The following is a 13,882-nucleotide window of genomic DNA, read 5'->3' on the forward strand; positions in this document are numbered from 1 at the left end:
GAAGTACTTTCCTCATCCTGAATCTATTGCCCATCAGCTATCATGTCCTCCCTCAGGTATCTCTGGTCTAAACTGAAAAGTCTATTTTGCCTTTCCTCATAGGAAACATACTCCAAACCTTTAATTATCTCAGCTGTCTTCCAGCTCTACCATGCCCTTTTTGAGATGCCACAACCAGAATTGCATACAGTATTCCAAATGAGGCCATACCATAGGCCTCTACAGGTACATTATAACATTGGCAGTTTTCTTAATAATCCCCAGCAGGGAGTTTGCCTTTCCCCCTCTCCCCCCCCCCACCATTGCTACACACTGAGTCAACATTTTAATTTAACCATCCACCCTTGGAAATCCCAGTATACGTGTCTACTGGATCACCGTAATCTACATTCTTATTTTATCAAAGAATCCCAAAAGGAAGGTGGTTCTCCTTTGCAGAAGCCACGGTTATTTTCTCTCACCAGGCTTTGTTCCTCATTGTGCTCATTAGTATCAGTCTGGAGTCCACCCTCCACCCTTTACTCCAGATTGGATTTCTGTATTCTGGAGATCAGTTGTAATTCTGGAAGATCCCCAGGCCTAATATGGAAGCTGGCAACTCTTCAGCAATCAGCTCATGTCTGTTACAGTTGAATATGATAAGTTTGACTGTTGAACATACCTTGAAATTCATGGCATTGGAGACCAAGACGTATGAGGAAAGCTTGATCTGTTTAGCCAGGAGAGGAGACAACTGAGAGGGGATCTAATAACCATCTTCAAGTATTCATGGAGAGGATGGAGCAAACTTGTTCTCTCTTGCCCCGGAGGTACGGGGCAGAATCAATGGGATGAAATTAATTCAAAAGAAATTCTGTCTAAACATTCGGAAGAAATTTCTGACAGTTACAGTGTTTTCTCAGTGGAACAGGCTTCCTCAGGAGGTGGTGAGTTCTCTATCTTTGGAAATGATTAAACTAGGGGTAGTCAAACTGTTTGCTGCAGGGGCTCATGGAAATTTTAGTCCATGGACATCTGGAGGGCCTCAATTTGACTACCCCTGGTTTAAACAGAGGCTGGATAGCCATCTGACAGAGAGGCTGATTCTGTGAATGTTCAAGGGGGTGACATGTTAGGGTGGACGAGCAATAGGGTTGTGAGTGTCCTGTATAGTGCAGGGGGTTGGACTAGATGACCCAGAAGATCCCTTCCAACTCTATGATTCTATGATACATACATACATACATACATACATACATACATACATACATACATACGAAGCAGTTAAATTGTTAATCACATATTTGCAAACAGCAAGGGTCTTCCATCAAGGGAATGTATGGCTAACATAACTCAAAAAGTCAGTCCTGGGGCTTTGAGAAATGGGTGGACCTAAAAATGTAAATCTTCAAAAAGAGAGAAATGATATAAGCTACTTTTGGTCTACATTGGGGAGAAAGGCAGGATATAAATTAAGTAAATAAATGAAAATATTAAAGACCTGGAAGACAATGTGGTATTAAAGAATGATATTTGCTTTTATATAATCCAAGTCATGTGTAAAAATATAAGGACAATACCTCAAGGCCCCACAGGAAAGTGATTTTCTTATGTCTATGGAATAACTGAAGTTCCTGTATATTAAAATAGAGTTGCTTACCTGTAACTGTTGTCCATCAACATCTTGTATACAGACACACATTGGGACTGCGTGTGTGCAGGCCTGCCGCATGGAACTTTCCCTAGCCAGAAGCTCCAAAAGGAGTGGGTTTTCCCATTGGTCAGGTCACCTGACTGTGTGGCGGCACACCCACCCTCCTCAGTTCTCTTTTCACCACCTTAGCAGACAACCTTAGCTTTGCTCCATTGTTCTGCCAGGGACCGATTTCTTGACTGAGATGGCTTCTAGAGCAGTATTTTTAAAATGCAGTCAATGCAACACATAAAAACCTATCACCAAGGAGCATGACTAATGTCTGATTTGTCTTGGCCAGGGACATGCTGTAAGCACGTCCTCCATATACCAAAATTTACATCAAAGGGACGTTCTGACAGAGCATCTATGCTCAAAGCAGCTCTATGGGAGAAGGCCCTCTTCACAGTGCCAATGAAGGCTATGTCTTAGCCCACGGGTAGTCAACCTGTGGTCCTCCAGATGTTCATGGACTACAATTCCCATGTAGTCCCATGGACTACAATTCTGCTGGCAGGGGCTCATGGGAATTGTAGTCCATGAACATCTGGAGGACCACAGGTTGATTACCCTTGTCCTAGCCGATTCCATCCAGATTGGTTCCAAATTGCCTCCCCCCCCCACTTCTGAGATCGGGCCTGCCATCAGTTTGGTTTGCGGCAACCACCTCAGGCATCACAAATAAGTCTCCTAAGACAGTGGTCCCCAACCTTTTTATCACCGGGGACCACTCAACTCTGGGGACCACTCACGGGGGACCACTCAATGCCTTTTACTGAGGCCCGGTGGGGGGGGTAGTTTACTCCTCTACTCTCAACCACTGTCTCAACACTCTCTGATCGCTATGGTAATGTTTAAACATCCCTTCAAAATAAGATACAGACACATCACAACAATGAACATAAGGAACATTTTATTTTCATGGAAATTTTAACTCATGACAATGACAAATCAATGGGAACCCTGAGCTTGTTTCTCTGCAAAGAGATAGTCCCATCTGGGAGTGATGGGAGACAATGACACCCGAAGTGTATTGTAAAGGGCCGGGGGGGGGGGGAGGCGTCCTTTGCGGCCCACCTCCAATTAGTCGACGGACCACATGTGGCCCACGGCCCACAGGTTGGGGGATCGCTATCCTAAGAGACCCAGATCTTCAGTGTCTGAGGCTCTTAGACCAACAGCTACACCTTCTGGTGTCAGAACCGCCTCTCAAGAAGTCCTGTACACCCAAACATAAGGATAAATCTCATTCCCCGCGTTCCTCTTCAAACATCCTCCAGGATTGACCATCGAGACCAGCTCCTTCTCACAAAAACATATTTTCCCTCACCTTTACCCATTTATTTTTTATTAGAAACACACTACTGAAAATGCCCAGTGAGGTATTTGTCAATATTTCAGTTGAAAACCAGGGATGGTTTCTGTGTGTGTGTGTTCCAAGACTTTTAAAAATCGGGATAAAATACCGGCACTAATTCCCAGGGAGCAAGAAATAGAAAGCAAGACGGCTGTAGAACACCCAGGCGGGGAGAGTCGTCCTTAGGATTGCACATTTTGGTGTTGGCAGGTAGTTTTTATCTTGCAAGCAGATACAACCTGAGGATCAGAAATGAAATGGTACATCATGGCTCCGTTCGCTAATAGAGCACTTTAGCCACCACTGTATTAATTACAGTGTTTTAACAATGGGACTTCTGTTGTTTTGTACATTTCTTTTGTGCATTTATTCAATCTCTCTTCTCCCCCCTAATATTAACCCTCTTTGCGCCCTTCTTTTACCCTCGCCCCCATCGCTGCTAATATAGCTGCTTTCTTTCCCTCCTTTCCCCCCCTCTCTCCCCTCCCCCCCAAAAATAGCCCCAAGGTAAAAGCGAACAGAAGAGAGACGTGGGAGAGAAAGAAGGCGGGTCCTTCTCGGCGTGACTGAAGGCTCTTTGACCAATCCCCGCACGGCCATTTCCCGTCGTGGCTCCTGGCACCCAATAGAAATCCCGACCTTCCCCCCCTCCCCCCGTTCTCTCTGTCCAATCCACAAAGAGGACTTCACCACCTACATTGCAGCCAGTCTTTCTCTCTCCCGCCCACTTTTACGCTGTTAGCGTAGCGGACGCATTTAGCGCAAGGCTGGCCGGGCCAGCGAGCAGGAAAGGTGGAAGGGAGCGAGGAGGGAGGTAAGAGAATCGGGCTGGAGATGGGACCCCCCCCCCAAAAAAAAAAGCAAAAAAAGGGGGAACCGTGGCCGAGAAAGCCGCTTGCTCTGAAGTAATGCTGCTCTCAAGCCGGGGACTCGAGGCCTCAAAAGGGGGTGTGTGGATGGGGGGGGGAGTATTTTGTGTGAGGGGCTGGTGGGGGGGGGGAGGACGGAGCTGGTTCCTGGAGGGGCTTGTTGGGTTCAGTCGAGGAGAGAAGGGTTTCTTTGGGGGGCTGAGTTTGACGGGAGGGGGAGATTTGGTTCCTTGGGGCGATTCTCTGTTTCTTTCTCCCAGGTGCAATCCAGCCCAACTTGCGGGAGGAGGGGAACTTGTGCCCCCTTTAAAGACATAAGAGTTTCTTTGTTCGTCTACGTTTTTGAAAAAAAAATTAGGTAAAGATTCAACTGTTTAGTAGTTCATGGCTCTGATAGTATACTTTGAACATAATGCCGGAACTGTGCTGCGATCTGTATTTATTCGTCCACATCCTTTTCTTGGTATTAGTTTGGATGATGACCAGGGGCTAGTTACAATAAACTTGATGGACTTTAAAGAATCCAAAACTGGCTCCAGCTACAGTCCTATGCAGCCCTTCGAGGCAAATTGGCCCCATTGAGCAAAGTGAGGCTTACTTCTGAGTAAACCCGTCAGTGCAAAAAGTGCTGGAGCAGCTTAGTTCATCGCAACTCGTGTCCTCTCCTTTGGCCAGATTAAAAAATTTTTTATATAACCCACTTGCGGGGGGGGGGATCAGTAAACAGTGGAGTCACTGGAATGTACCAGGCCCGGCCTGTGACATTTTCGTGCTATGTGCAATTGTATTGGAGACTGGCACGCTTGCAACAGTAGTTAAGAGGTGGTAATAAGGTCATGCTTCACGCAGGTGGCAAGGTAGGCTTTCAGGTGGTTTTGAGACAGTACACTTAACCAAAATATTTAAGCTGCTGCGAGACCCCCTCTTGGATTGCCTGTAATGGACTAATATAAAGATTATGCTGGAATTTTTCAGTCCAGTCACCTGAATGTTAGTAAGTTTTTTCTTGAAAGCATGAAAGATGTTTCTCCATATGTGGACATAAGGGGTGGGTGGGGGTTAAAAGGGGCTTACTTTGATTACATGCTCCCTTTAATGCCTTCAGATTTATTGTGGCTTTAAACAATCTATCAGCCTTTTAAGTATCTTAACTCTTCCTCTTTTCTTGTCCATAGTAGGCTAAGTATTTGGCCTCAAAACCTGTTTCTATTCTGCATTTATAATTAACTTCATTTCTCTCCTGCCTTTCTCTCCAACCTAAATTGTCCCTGCCTCCGTTTTAGCTTGATAAAAGCCCTGTGAAGTTGGCTGGGCTGGGAGTGGGTGACTGGACAAGGGCACCCGGCAAGCTTTTGTGGCAAAGCCAGGATTCAGACATGGTTCTCTCAGACCCTAGTCTGACATTCTAGCTATTACAGGGAACTCAGCACATTGCACAGGGGTGTTTGTTATCGTAGACTAAGCCACCTCCTTCCAGGTAAAGGACTGAAGTAAGAGTGGTCTGACTGCAGTCTTGTATGATCTTGTTTTTAACAAGAATCCACCTCCTACTCCAATGGGGTGTATTAAGTTTATGAAACAGAAGTGTGTTTGTTGGCTGTTTTAGCTTACCTGTGGTATGTGATTTGGCTCCTGGATCCCTTGGCTAAGAACTAAAAAAAAAAAAAAATGGACAGGCTTCAGTCATGGTCTGTTATCTTTTGATGTGGTCCACTGATGTGTTAGTAAATCACTAGCAATCCTCAATATTAAAGGCTAGTACAATACTGATTTGAGCCAAGGTGTACCTTGGTCTTATCTAGAATCCCAGCAAGTCAGTATGCATTAGATCAGTGGTTCTCAATCTGAGGGTAGGGACCCCTTTGGGGGTCGAACGATCATTTCATAGGGGTCACGGACTTGTGGTCCACCAACGCAATCAAGGAATGGGAGACCTGTAGTTAAAAGAGAAGGGTAATCTGTCTTAACTCTAATCTATGAACTTTACCTTTTCCCTCCTTTTGTACAAACAGCACAGCTTGCACTGAAAGGATTATGAGGCAAATGTGGGTGGTAAAGCTTGGCTCAAGAACTTTTTGTGGTTTGGCTTTATCAGCTTTTCCATAAACCTCCATTCTTAGGCTCAATGCAAACTGAACGCATGCCCCTCCCATCCACCACTAAACTGAAGAAGAGTTGGGTTTTATACCCTGCTTTTCACTACCTCAAAGCGGCTTACAATCACTTTCCCTTCCTCTTCCCCACAACAGACACCCAGTGAGGGGTGGGGTGCGGCTGAGAGAGCTCTGACAGAACTGCTCTGTGGAAACAGCTCTAACAGGACTATGACTAGCCAAAGGTGACCCAGCAGGCTACACATGGGGGAGGAGCAGGAAATCAAGCCCAGCTCTCTGGATTAGAAGCCGTCACTCTTAACCAGTACACCAAATTAGCTCCTTGGTGAGGTATCAATTTTGTGCCCTCCCAACAAGCTATTCCTTATTATGTCAAGAAGTAGAAGAAAAGTTTGTTCTTATATGCTGCTTCTCTCTACCAGAAGGAGTCTCAAAGCGGCTTACAATCTCCTTTCCTTTCCTCTCCCCACAACAGACACCCTGTGAGGTGGGTGAGGCTGAGAAAGCACCAATATTACTACTCGTCAAAACAGCTTTATCATTTATCAGTGCTGTGGCGAGGCCAAAGTCACCCAGCTGGCTGCACATGGGGGAGCAGGGAATCAAACCCGGCTTGCCAGATTAGAAGTCTGCACTCCTAACCACTACACCAAACTGGCTCTCAAGGTCTGAAGCCCCCACAGTGTTTGAAGAAGGTCGCTCCTGCTGCATGGGAATTTATGAAAATTGCTAGAGTCCTGGGTCCTAAGCACTTGAACCTTCAGTTGGGAATACACACTGTTTTGGCTTGACAAAATTAGACTCCAATAGCATCTTTTTAAGACCAACAAAAGATTTATTCAAGGCATGAGTTGTCGAGTGCATGCACTCTTCCTCAGACTGATGAACAACCATCATAACAGTGGAAATATAAGGCAAAAGCTAATTATGGTAAATTAGTAAACTGTGACACAACATCCAAATTCAACCATATGATGCCATATGATAATTCTTTGGCTTGTGGAGAGAACGGGGAAGAGAGACCAAAGGGACAATTCCACTGGAAATTAACCTGAAGGTGTTAGCTCTGTGCAAGTTTAAACTAGGATTATGTTTGTTGCATAGGAAGTTCAAAGGGTCAGAAAGCTGGTGATTTTGCAGTTGGGTTAATACAGGGGTCCCCAAGCTTTCTGAGCTGTGGGCACCTTTGGGATTCTGCCACAAGAGGCTACATCAGCCACAAAATGGCTGCCACAAGAGGCTGAGTCAACCACAAAATGTCAGGGAGTTAATTCATGCGTAACTCTTGTAGCAACTCTTTGGCATTTCAGGCGGAAGCTCTCTTTAACAGGATTTAAAATGAACAGACTGTTTAAAAATGTTTTCCTGCATAAATGCAGTTGACCTTCACTCATGCAGTAAAGATGTGTGCTGAAGGAACTTTCTTGAAAAATCTGCATGGCCCATCAGGTCTGCTGGGGCCAGACAGAAACCCCACAGGGCAAAACCTTCATCTCACCCTGCCTACTTGGTGGGCATCAGGAAAGGTGTTGGCAAGCCCCGGTGATTCCATGACTGCCATTTTAGGAACCCTTGGTTTACTAAGAGGTCAAAAAAGAGAGTTGGGCTGAAACCCATTTACTATTGAGATGGAGGGCAAAGGAGGCATCCAGGTGAGGGTGGAAGTCAGCTGCAAAAACATGGCAGTAGGAACAGTTTGAATTACGGCCAGAAGAGACAGCTTAGTGCTTGGAAACCTTGTCAGGGTGAGATGGCTGGATAGGAAGCCAAATAAAATGACTGTGTGAGAAACATTTTATTATTTCATGATGATGATAATGATGATAATGATGAAAAGAGAGATGTGTTTGGAGAAGGAAATATGGGTAAAGTAATTTCTGAAATGTCAGGCCAGCCTTTCTCAACTTCTTTACCATTGAGAAACCCCTGAAACATTCTTCAGGCTTTGAGAAACCAGAAGTGGAGCGATCATGCAGAATATGGATGGGTAACATAGCTGTGGACACGCCCACCCAGGGCCCCTCCCCACCCCCTCCAGGCCCATCAGTGGCCATTGGGTGTGGTGGACATGACCAGATATCAGTCTTTCTCAACCAGGGTTTCATGAGTTTCTTGATTCAGTGGTTTACTACGACAAATCCCTTCTCAAATTCTCCTCCCCCCTGATCATTTTCCCACCCATGCACCCCTCATGCAACAAGCTACAGGCTTTAACAACATATAAAAGAAGTGAATCGCGTGAGTCAGCCTAACACAGGCTCTCTCTACTAGGGTTTTAGGAAACTGAGGTATCTTGACAGCCCAGGAAGGGTTTCCCAAATTGATGGGACTTAATTAATTTTAATACATTTTTAAAACCTGTTAAACACTTTTCAGATAATATGACCCACCTTTCCAAAATGGCCAGTGCTAGGTCATATCATGATAAATGTTTAACACATTTAAAAAATATATTTAAAATTAATTAACTCACATTGATTTGGGAAACCCTTCCAAGGCTGTCAAGATACCCCAGAGTTTCACAAAGCCTGGTAGAGAAAGCCTGAGTCACTTCCTTTACCTGTAGCTTGTTGCATGAGGGGAGCATGTGTGGGAAAATCATCAGGGGGGAGGGGGATTTGAGAAGCAATTTGTGGTAGTAAACCACTTAATGGAGCAGTCCTCCAGCAGCTGGAAGGGGGAGGTTGCTTGGTGTGCAAATATGGACTGGAAGGGAGGTCTAAGATCCTGGGCAAATATTTATTTGAAATAGAGCTGAACAGAACCGTATATTTAAAAAAACTAAGACATGACTGAAGTGGTCAACTTCAGAAATAGTGTGGGAGAAAACATTGAACTACCAGAATCTTGAGAGATCAAGTCTGTGAAGTCCATGCCATTTGTTTATTCCTTATACTTACTTTATAGTCAGTAATTTCCAATCAGGATTGGCTTTGCTAAACTTGGTTGTGTGCTGTAAATCAGCGGTCCCCAACCGTTTCCAGGTTGAGGACTGCTTCCGGGAGTGGGAGAGAGCCAGCAGCCCGTGCCCTGCACACGTGCGGCAGCGTTGTGCAAATGCGCATGCGCGGAGCTGTCATGCATGCACATTTGCACCCACTGGCAGGGCGCAAATGCGCAGAGCTGCCATGCATGTGCATTTGTGCCCCACCGGCGCACACGTGGCAGCTCCACGCAAACGCACATGCGCAGAGCTGCCACGTTTGTGTCCGCTGGCATGTCGGCAGCTGCGCCTGACTCTTCTCCACCCCCACAGCGAGAAGCTAGCCAGGCCACGAGTGAAGCCGAAGTGGCCGTTTCACTTGCGTCCTGGCGAGCTTCTCACTGCGGGGGGGGGGAGCAGGCGTGGCTGCTGCCGGCCCAGTACCGAGGCCTTCGCGGCCCGGCACCGGTCCGAAGACCAGGGGTTAGGGACCACTGCTGTAAATCACTGAAAGTGAACAGCTCAATCAAATCCAGAGGTTTTAAGAACACCAGTGCAAAGGCAGATTTAGTTGGCAGAAGACTGGTCGGATCACTGCTTGCAAAACCTCGAACAAATTCCTCTGCTTGCTTTCTCCCTACTTTTGTTCTGGGGTGGCTAATCTTACAAACCCACCTGTTGATGTGTGCTGGAGGGTGTGGGAGAGAGAACATGAGCGCTCGTTTTTGTGATATCCGTTGACGTGTACTAGAACTCAAATACAAATATTTTTCAGGGTTGTTCACTGTGAATATTTCCAGAGAGTTGTGGTTGCTATGTACAGGAAAAGAATGACATCTGGGGTGTGAGGAAGATAACCTGCCTTGATTCTTAGATCAGAATGAGATAAGACTTGCATATTTGTCTCTAATGGGGCGGGGATGGGGACGGAGGGAGGGAGGCGCTTGATGCTGTGGCTAACCACCTTGCTTTTCCCCCTCCCTCCAGGCTGACAAGAAACCTGCAAGAGCCACAGCAAAAGCGGCAGAGGCTTTAATGCATTTGAAGCGTTGCACAAGGGGAGGAGACTGAAACTGAAGCGTTGACTGTGCCGTACACCAGCTCAGAGAGAAAACAGCAATGCTTTCGAGAGGGGCCCTGCAAGAAATGGATCCCTTCCACCTCTAATCAAAGCAGCTCCTGCTGGTCTGGAGTTAAATTCCCCCTCTCTCCTTTACCCCTCCCTTGGAGATGAACCAGAGGCTCAATTTGTCCTCCTCCTTGCCTGAAATCTGCATCAGGAATGATACTATAGCCAGATCTGACCACCAAAGAGAGAAGATTTTTCCATTTAAAGCTAGGCTGCTATTCCAACTGAACTAGGATTCATCCTCTCTTCTTATTTTTTTTAATTGATCGACTGTAGGCTTTCTGGTTTCATTTCACGTTTGGAAACATCGTTATTGTTTCTGTCTGTGTTCATAGCTGCTGCTGCTTCTTTTGGTTTTCTTGAACAAAAATTGGGTTTTTTAAAAAACTGGGTCTTGTTCAAGTCTGCCCATGGCTTTTTTGATGAAGAAAAAGAAGTTCAAATTTCAAACCAGTTTCACTCTGGAGGAACTGACTGCTGTCCCTTTTGTGAATGGTGTTCTGTTCTGCAAAATTAGATTGCTGGATGGAGGAGATTTTGCAACTCTCTCTTCAAGGTAAGAAATTACTTGGGTAGTGCTGTTCTCTGTTGTTTTTTTACCTGGTACGTGTCACACTGAGCAAGTTAGAACTCTTTGTTTTCTTCTGTGATTACACATGGCTTCCCTTCTCCCTTTCTGATGTAAACCCATGGGAGGAGAGACCCCACTGTGTGTAGCCCTCAGATTTCACCTGGGAGATGGATTGGTTCTCTTCCATGGAAAGTGTATACTTGAATTACCATCATATCCTATCCTAAGTAGAAATAACCCTTAAGTGATCTAGGGCAGGGGTAGTCAACCTGTGGTCCTCCAGATATCCATGGACTACAATTCCCATGAGCCCCTGCCAGCAAATGCTGGCAGGGGCTCATGGGAATGGTAGTCCATGGCCATCTGGAGGACCACAGGTTGACTACCCCTGATCTAGGGCACCTTTTTTCTTATGCCACAATTGTCCATCTAGTATGACAAGCTCCAGCTGAGTAGCTAATCTGCTGTATTGCACAAAAGCAGGGCAGAATCTCGTGGCACCTTAAAACCTGGCAGATATTCGGGTATAAGCCCTCATGAGCAAAGACCAACTGTTTTTACATGTGTGAAGTATTAATTAGCAGACGTGCCACACATGGAAATATGGACAAAGGGTTGAGGGAGAGCGGAACAGTTCACTGCTGTTGAATCCTCATACAGATGGCAGCTTGGTAGAGCTAGGAGTGTCAATGCATGTCTGACTCTGAATCATTTATGCTTCTTGTGTTCTGGAATCTCTTAGCAATAACCTTTCCCACTCTTGCGTCTTAATCCAGATGTGCATGCAAAATGTTTATAAATGCATGCTCCATTTAGGTATATAAATTAAGGTGACTCCAGAGTGAGACTGTAAGGCCCAGAGATCCACACAACAATTCTATAATGAACACAAGATCTGATCAAGAGTGGATCACTTCTGACTGATGATGCATGGGTGAAGTCAGAGGAATTGGTGTGTGTCAGTCTCTGAAACAGCTTCCTATCCTTTATTAAGACCAGTTTGGAGGTTTTCTATGGAGCTTGGACACTTTTCAATGTGCTCTCTTGGTCCTTTCTCCCATGCCTTTTGCTTGTACCTGTTTGGTGTTAAAATTTCTGTGTGCCAATCATGAAAGCTGAAAAACTAGGCCAGCCAAAGAAAGTAAGACATTCAATTAGCCAAGAGAAAAATCTTCATCCCACCCACATGGCTTGAGGTAAACTAACATTGCTCTAGAAAACATGGAGTCATTTCAAGGAGAGGGGAAATCAGACTAGTCAGATTTTTGGGGTCCTGGAGGACGAAGAGTTGGTTCTTATATGCTGCTTTTCTCTACCCGAAGGAGTCTCAAAGCAGTTTAACAATTGCCTTTCTTTTCCTCTTCCCACAACACACCCTGTGAGGCTGAGAGGGCCCTGATATTACTGCTGGGTCAGAACAGCTTTATCAGTGCTGTGGCAAACCTAAGGTCACCCAGCTGGCTGCATGTGGGGGAGCAGGGAATCAAACCTGACTCACCAGATTAGAAGTCTGCGCTCCTAACCACTACATCAAGCTGGCTCTCTCTCAGACACTTTGAAGGTGGCTAGAGGGTTTCCAAATAATTCTTCTCTTCTGCAGTTACTTGTAGGCCCCTAGCTTGTGTTTGCACATATATCAGATACATCTATGTGCCTTATGTTAGTCGCTAGAGTACATATGTCTCTTTATTATAACAGTGAGAATAATTTCTAATGAGGAAGGTATCCGGTTTTCCAATCCTCATACACTGAGTGTCTCACAGTGATCCTTTGATTTTGCTCACTTTCTTATTCTATTAATTGCCACTTAGATAAGTTAAAGAATGGCTTATAATAGAATTTCAGCTCCTGTGGGTCTTGGGAAGTATAGCATTCTGTCTAGGTGGTGCTGTGCTCTTTGTCCTGCGGTTGTTTTTAAAAACAGGCTAAAGGTTGCAGAAGAAAGACAAACTTTAGCACATCAGGGTTGCTTCTGGAAAGTTATTTTTGACGTTATAATTACAGTGGGTTTTTTGCTCCTCTTTGCTTTAAAGCAGGAGTAGTCAACCTGTGGTCCTCCAGATGTCCATGGGCTACAATTCCCATGAGCCCCTGCCAGCGTAAGCTGGCAGGGGCTCATGGGAATTGTAGTCCATGGACATCTGGCGGACCACAGGTTAACTACCCCTGCTTTAAAGGAAGAGACTGTCCCATCTCCCAACAACTGCTAATCACATTTTGCTGTTTTTGTTGACTGTGTGTGCATCACGCAGGCATGAATTCCAAAGCAACCCAGGACTGGCCTGTAAGCTGAGCTGATCCATATGCTTTTTGGAGGTTCTTCTTGTATTAGCACAGAAATATGTATGTAGACCTGAATGAAGAACAGAATCTGATTGGGTGAGGGAGTGGCATAACTTGCTTAGTAGCTGTATTTTTTTGGAATGGAGATCTTCTTTTGCTCATACATTCCTCAATATTCTATTTATTTATTATATATTTCTATACCACACTCCCCGAAAGCTCATGGCAGTTCACATAAAACAGTACAGATTTCTTTCAGGGCCTGCACAAGGGAGCTCTTCCACCAGGCATTTGCTTGAGGCCGACTGACTCAAAACATCTGCTGGTGTCCCGTCCCCCCCCCCCTCCCCGCAGACACCCCTTGCATGATTGAATAATCTGACCTCCCCAGGGATATGTCAGTGTTGTTGTTCTGTTGAAATACTGTTCGGGTTTGCATGCTATGTTACAATTGTTATCTGACAGATTGTTGTAATGTTCTATGTAACTATTTTTACAACGTTCTGTATAAACCACCCAGAGCTGTATGAAAGGGCGGTAAAAAAAAAATCCAAATAAATAAATAAATAAAATCCTCCTTGGGGTGGCCAAACTGTGACTCTCCAGGTGTCTTTGGACTACAATTCCCATGAACCCCTGCCAGCATGTGCTGCCAGGAGCTCATAGAAATGGTAGTCCATGGACACTTAGAGAGCCACAGTTTGGCCACCCCTGAGACTAGAGAAGCCTTAATGCAGTGGTGCCGCAGCTGTGGCAATAGGGTTGGGAGTTCACCTCTTTTCCTCCTCCCATTTAATTTGCTCCACTGCTTCAGGTGAAAGCAGTCTGTCTGAGGAATTTGAACTTTGTGGAAGCTTGGGAAGAGGAAGGAATTAATCCCTTCAGTACTTAGACTGGCTTGGAAGAGGCACTTGGGTCTCATCCTTGTTGACCTTGGATATGAGAACACTGGTGCTTGCCTGCA

At 45.4% G+C, this 13,882-nt stretch overlaps 1 protein-coding gene across 2 annotated transcripts in view; it reads left to right on the plus strand.

Moving 5' to 3' along the window:
• The first annotated feature begins 3,714 nt into the window (after window positions 1–3,714).
• Window positions 3,715–13,882, plus strand: part of EEIG1 (estrogen-induced osteoclastogenesis regulator 1) — a 74,807-nt gene continuing 64,639 nt past the window's right edge. The window contains exons 1-3 of one of the 2 annotated variants that reach the window (XM_077305388.1): window positions 3,829–3,843; window positions 4,159–4,256; window positions 9,923–10,620. In XM_077305388.1, the coding sequence (XP_077161503.1) occupies window positions 10,475–10,620 (146 nt within the window). In that variant the 5' untranslated portion in view covers window positions 3,829–3,843; window positions 4,159–4,256; window positions 9,923–10,474. Of the gene's footprint in view, window positions 3,844–4,158; window positions 4,257–9,922; window positions 10,621–13,882 lie in introns of both variants that reach the window. The other variant, XM_077305387.1, reaches the window with a different exon arrangement.

The sequence above is a fragment of the Paroedura picta genome, chromosome 12, assembly GCF_049243985.1.
Source record: "Paroedura picta isolate Pp20150507F chromosome 12, Ppicta_v3.0, whole genome shotgun sequence".
Lineage (NCBI taxonomy): Eukaryota > Metazoa > Chordata > Lepidosauria > Squamata > Gekkonidae > Paroedura > Paroedura picta.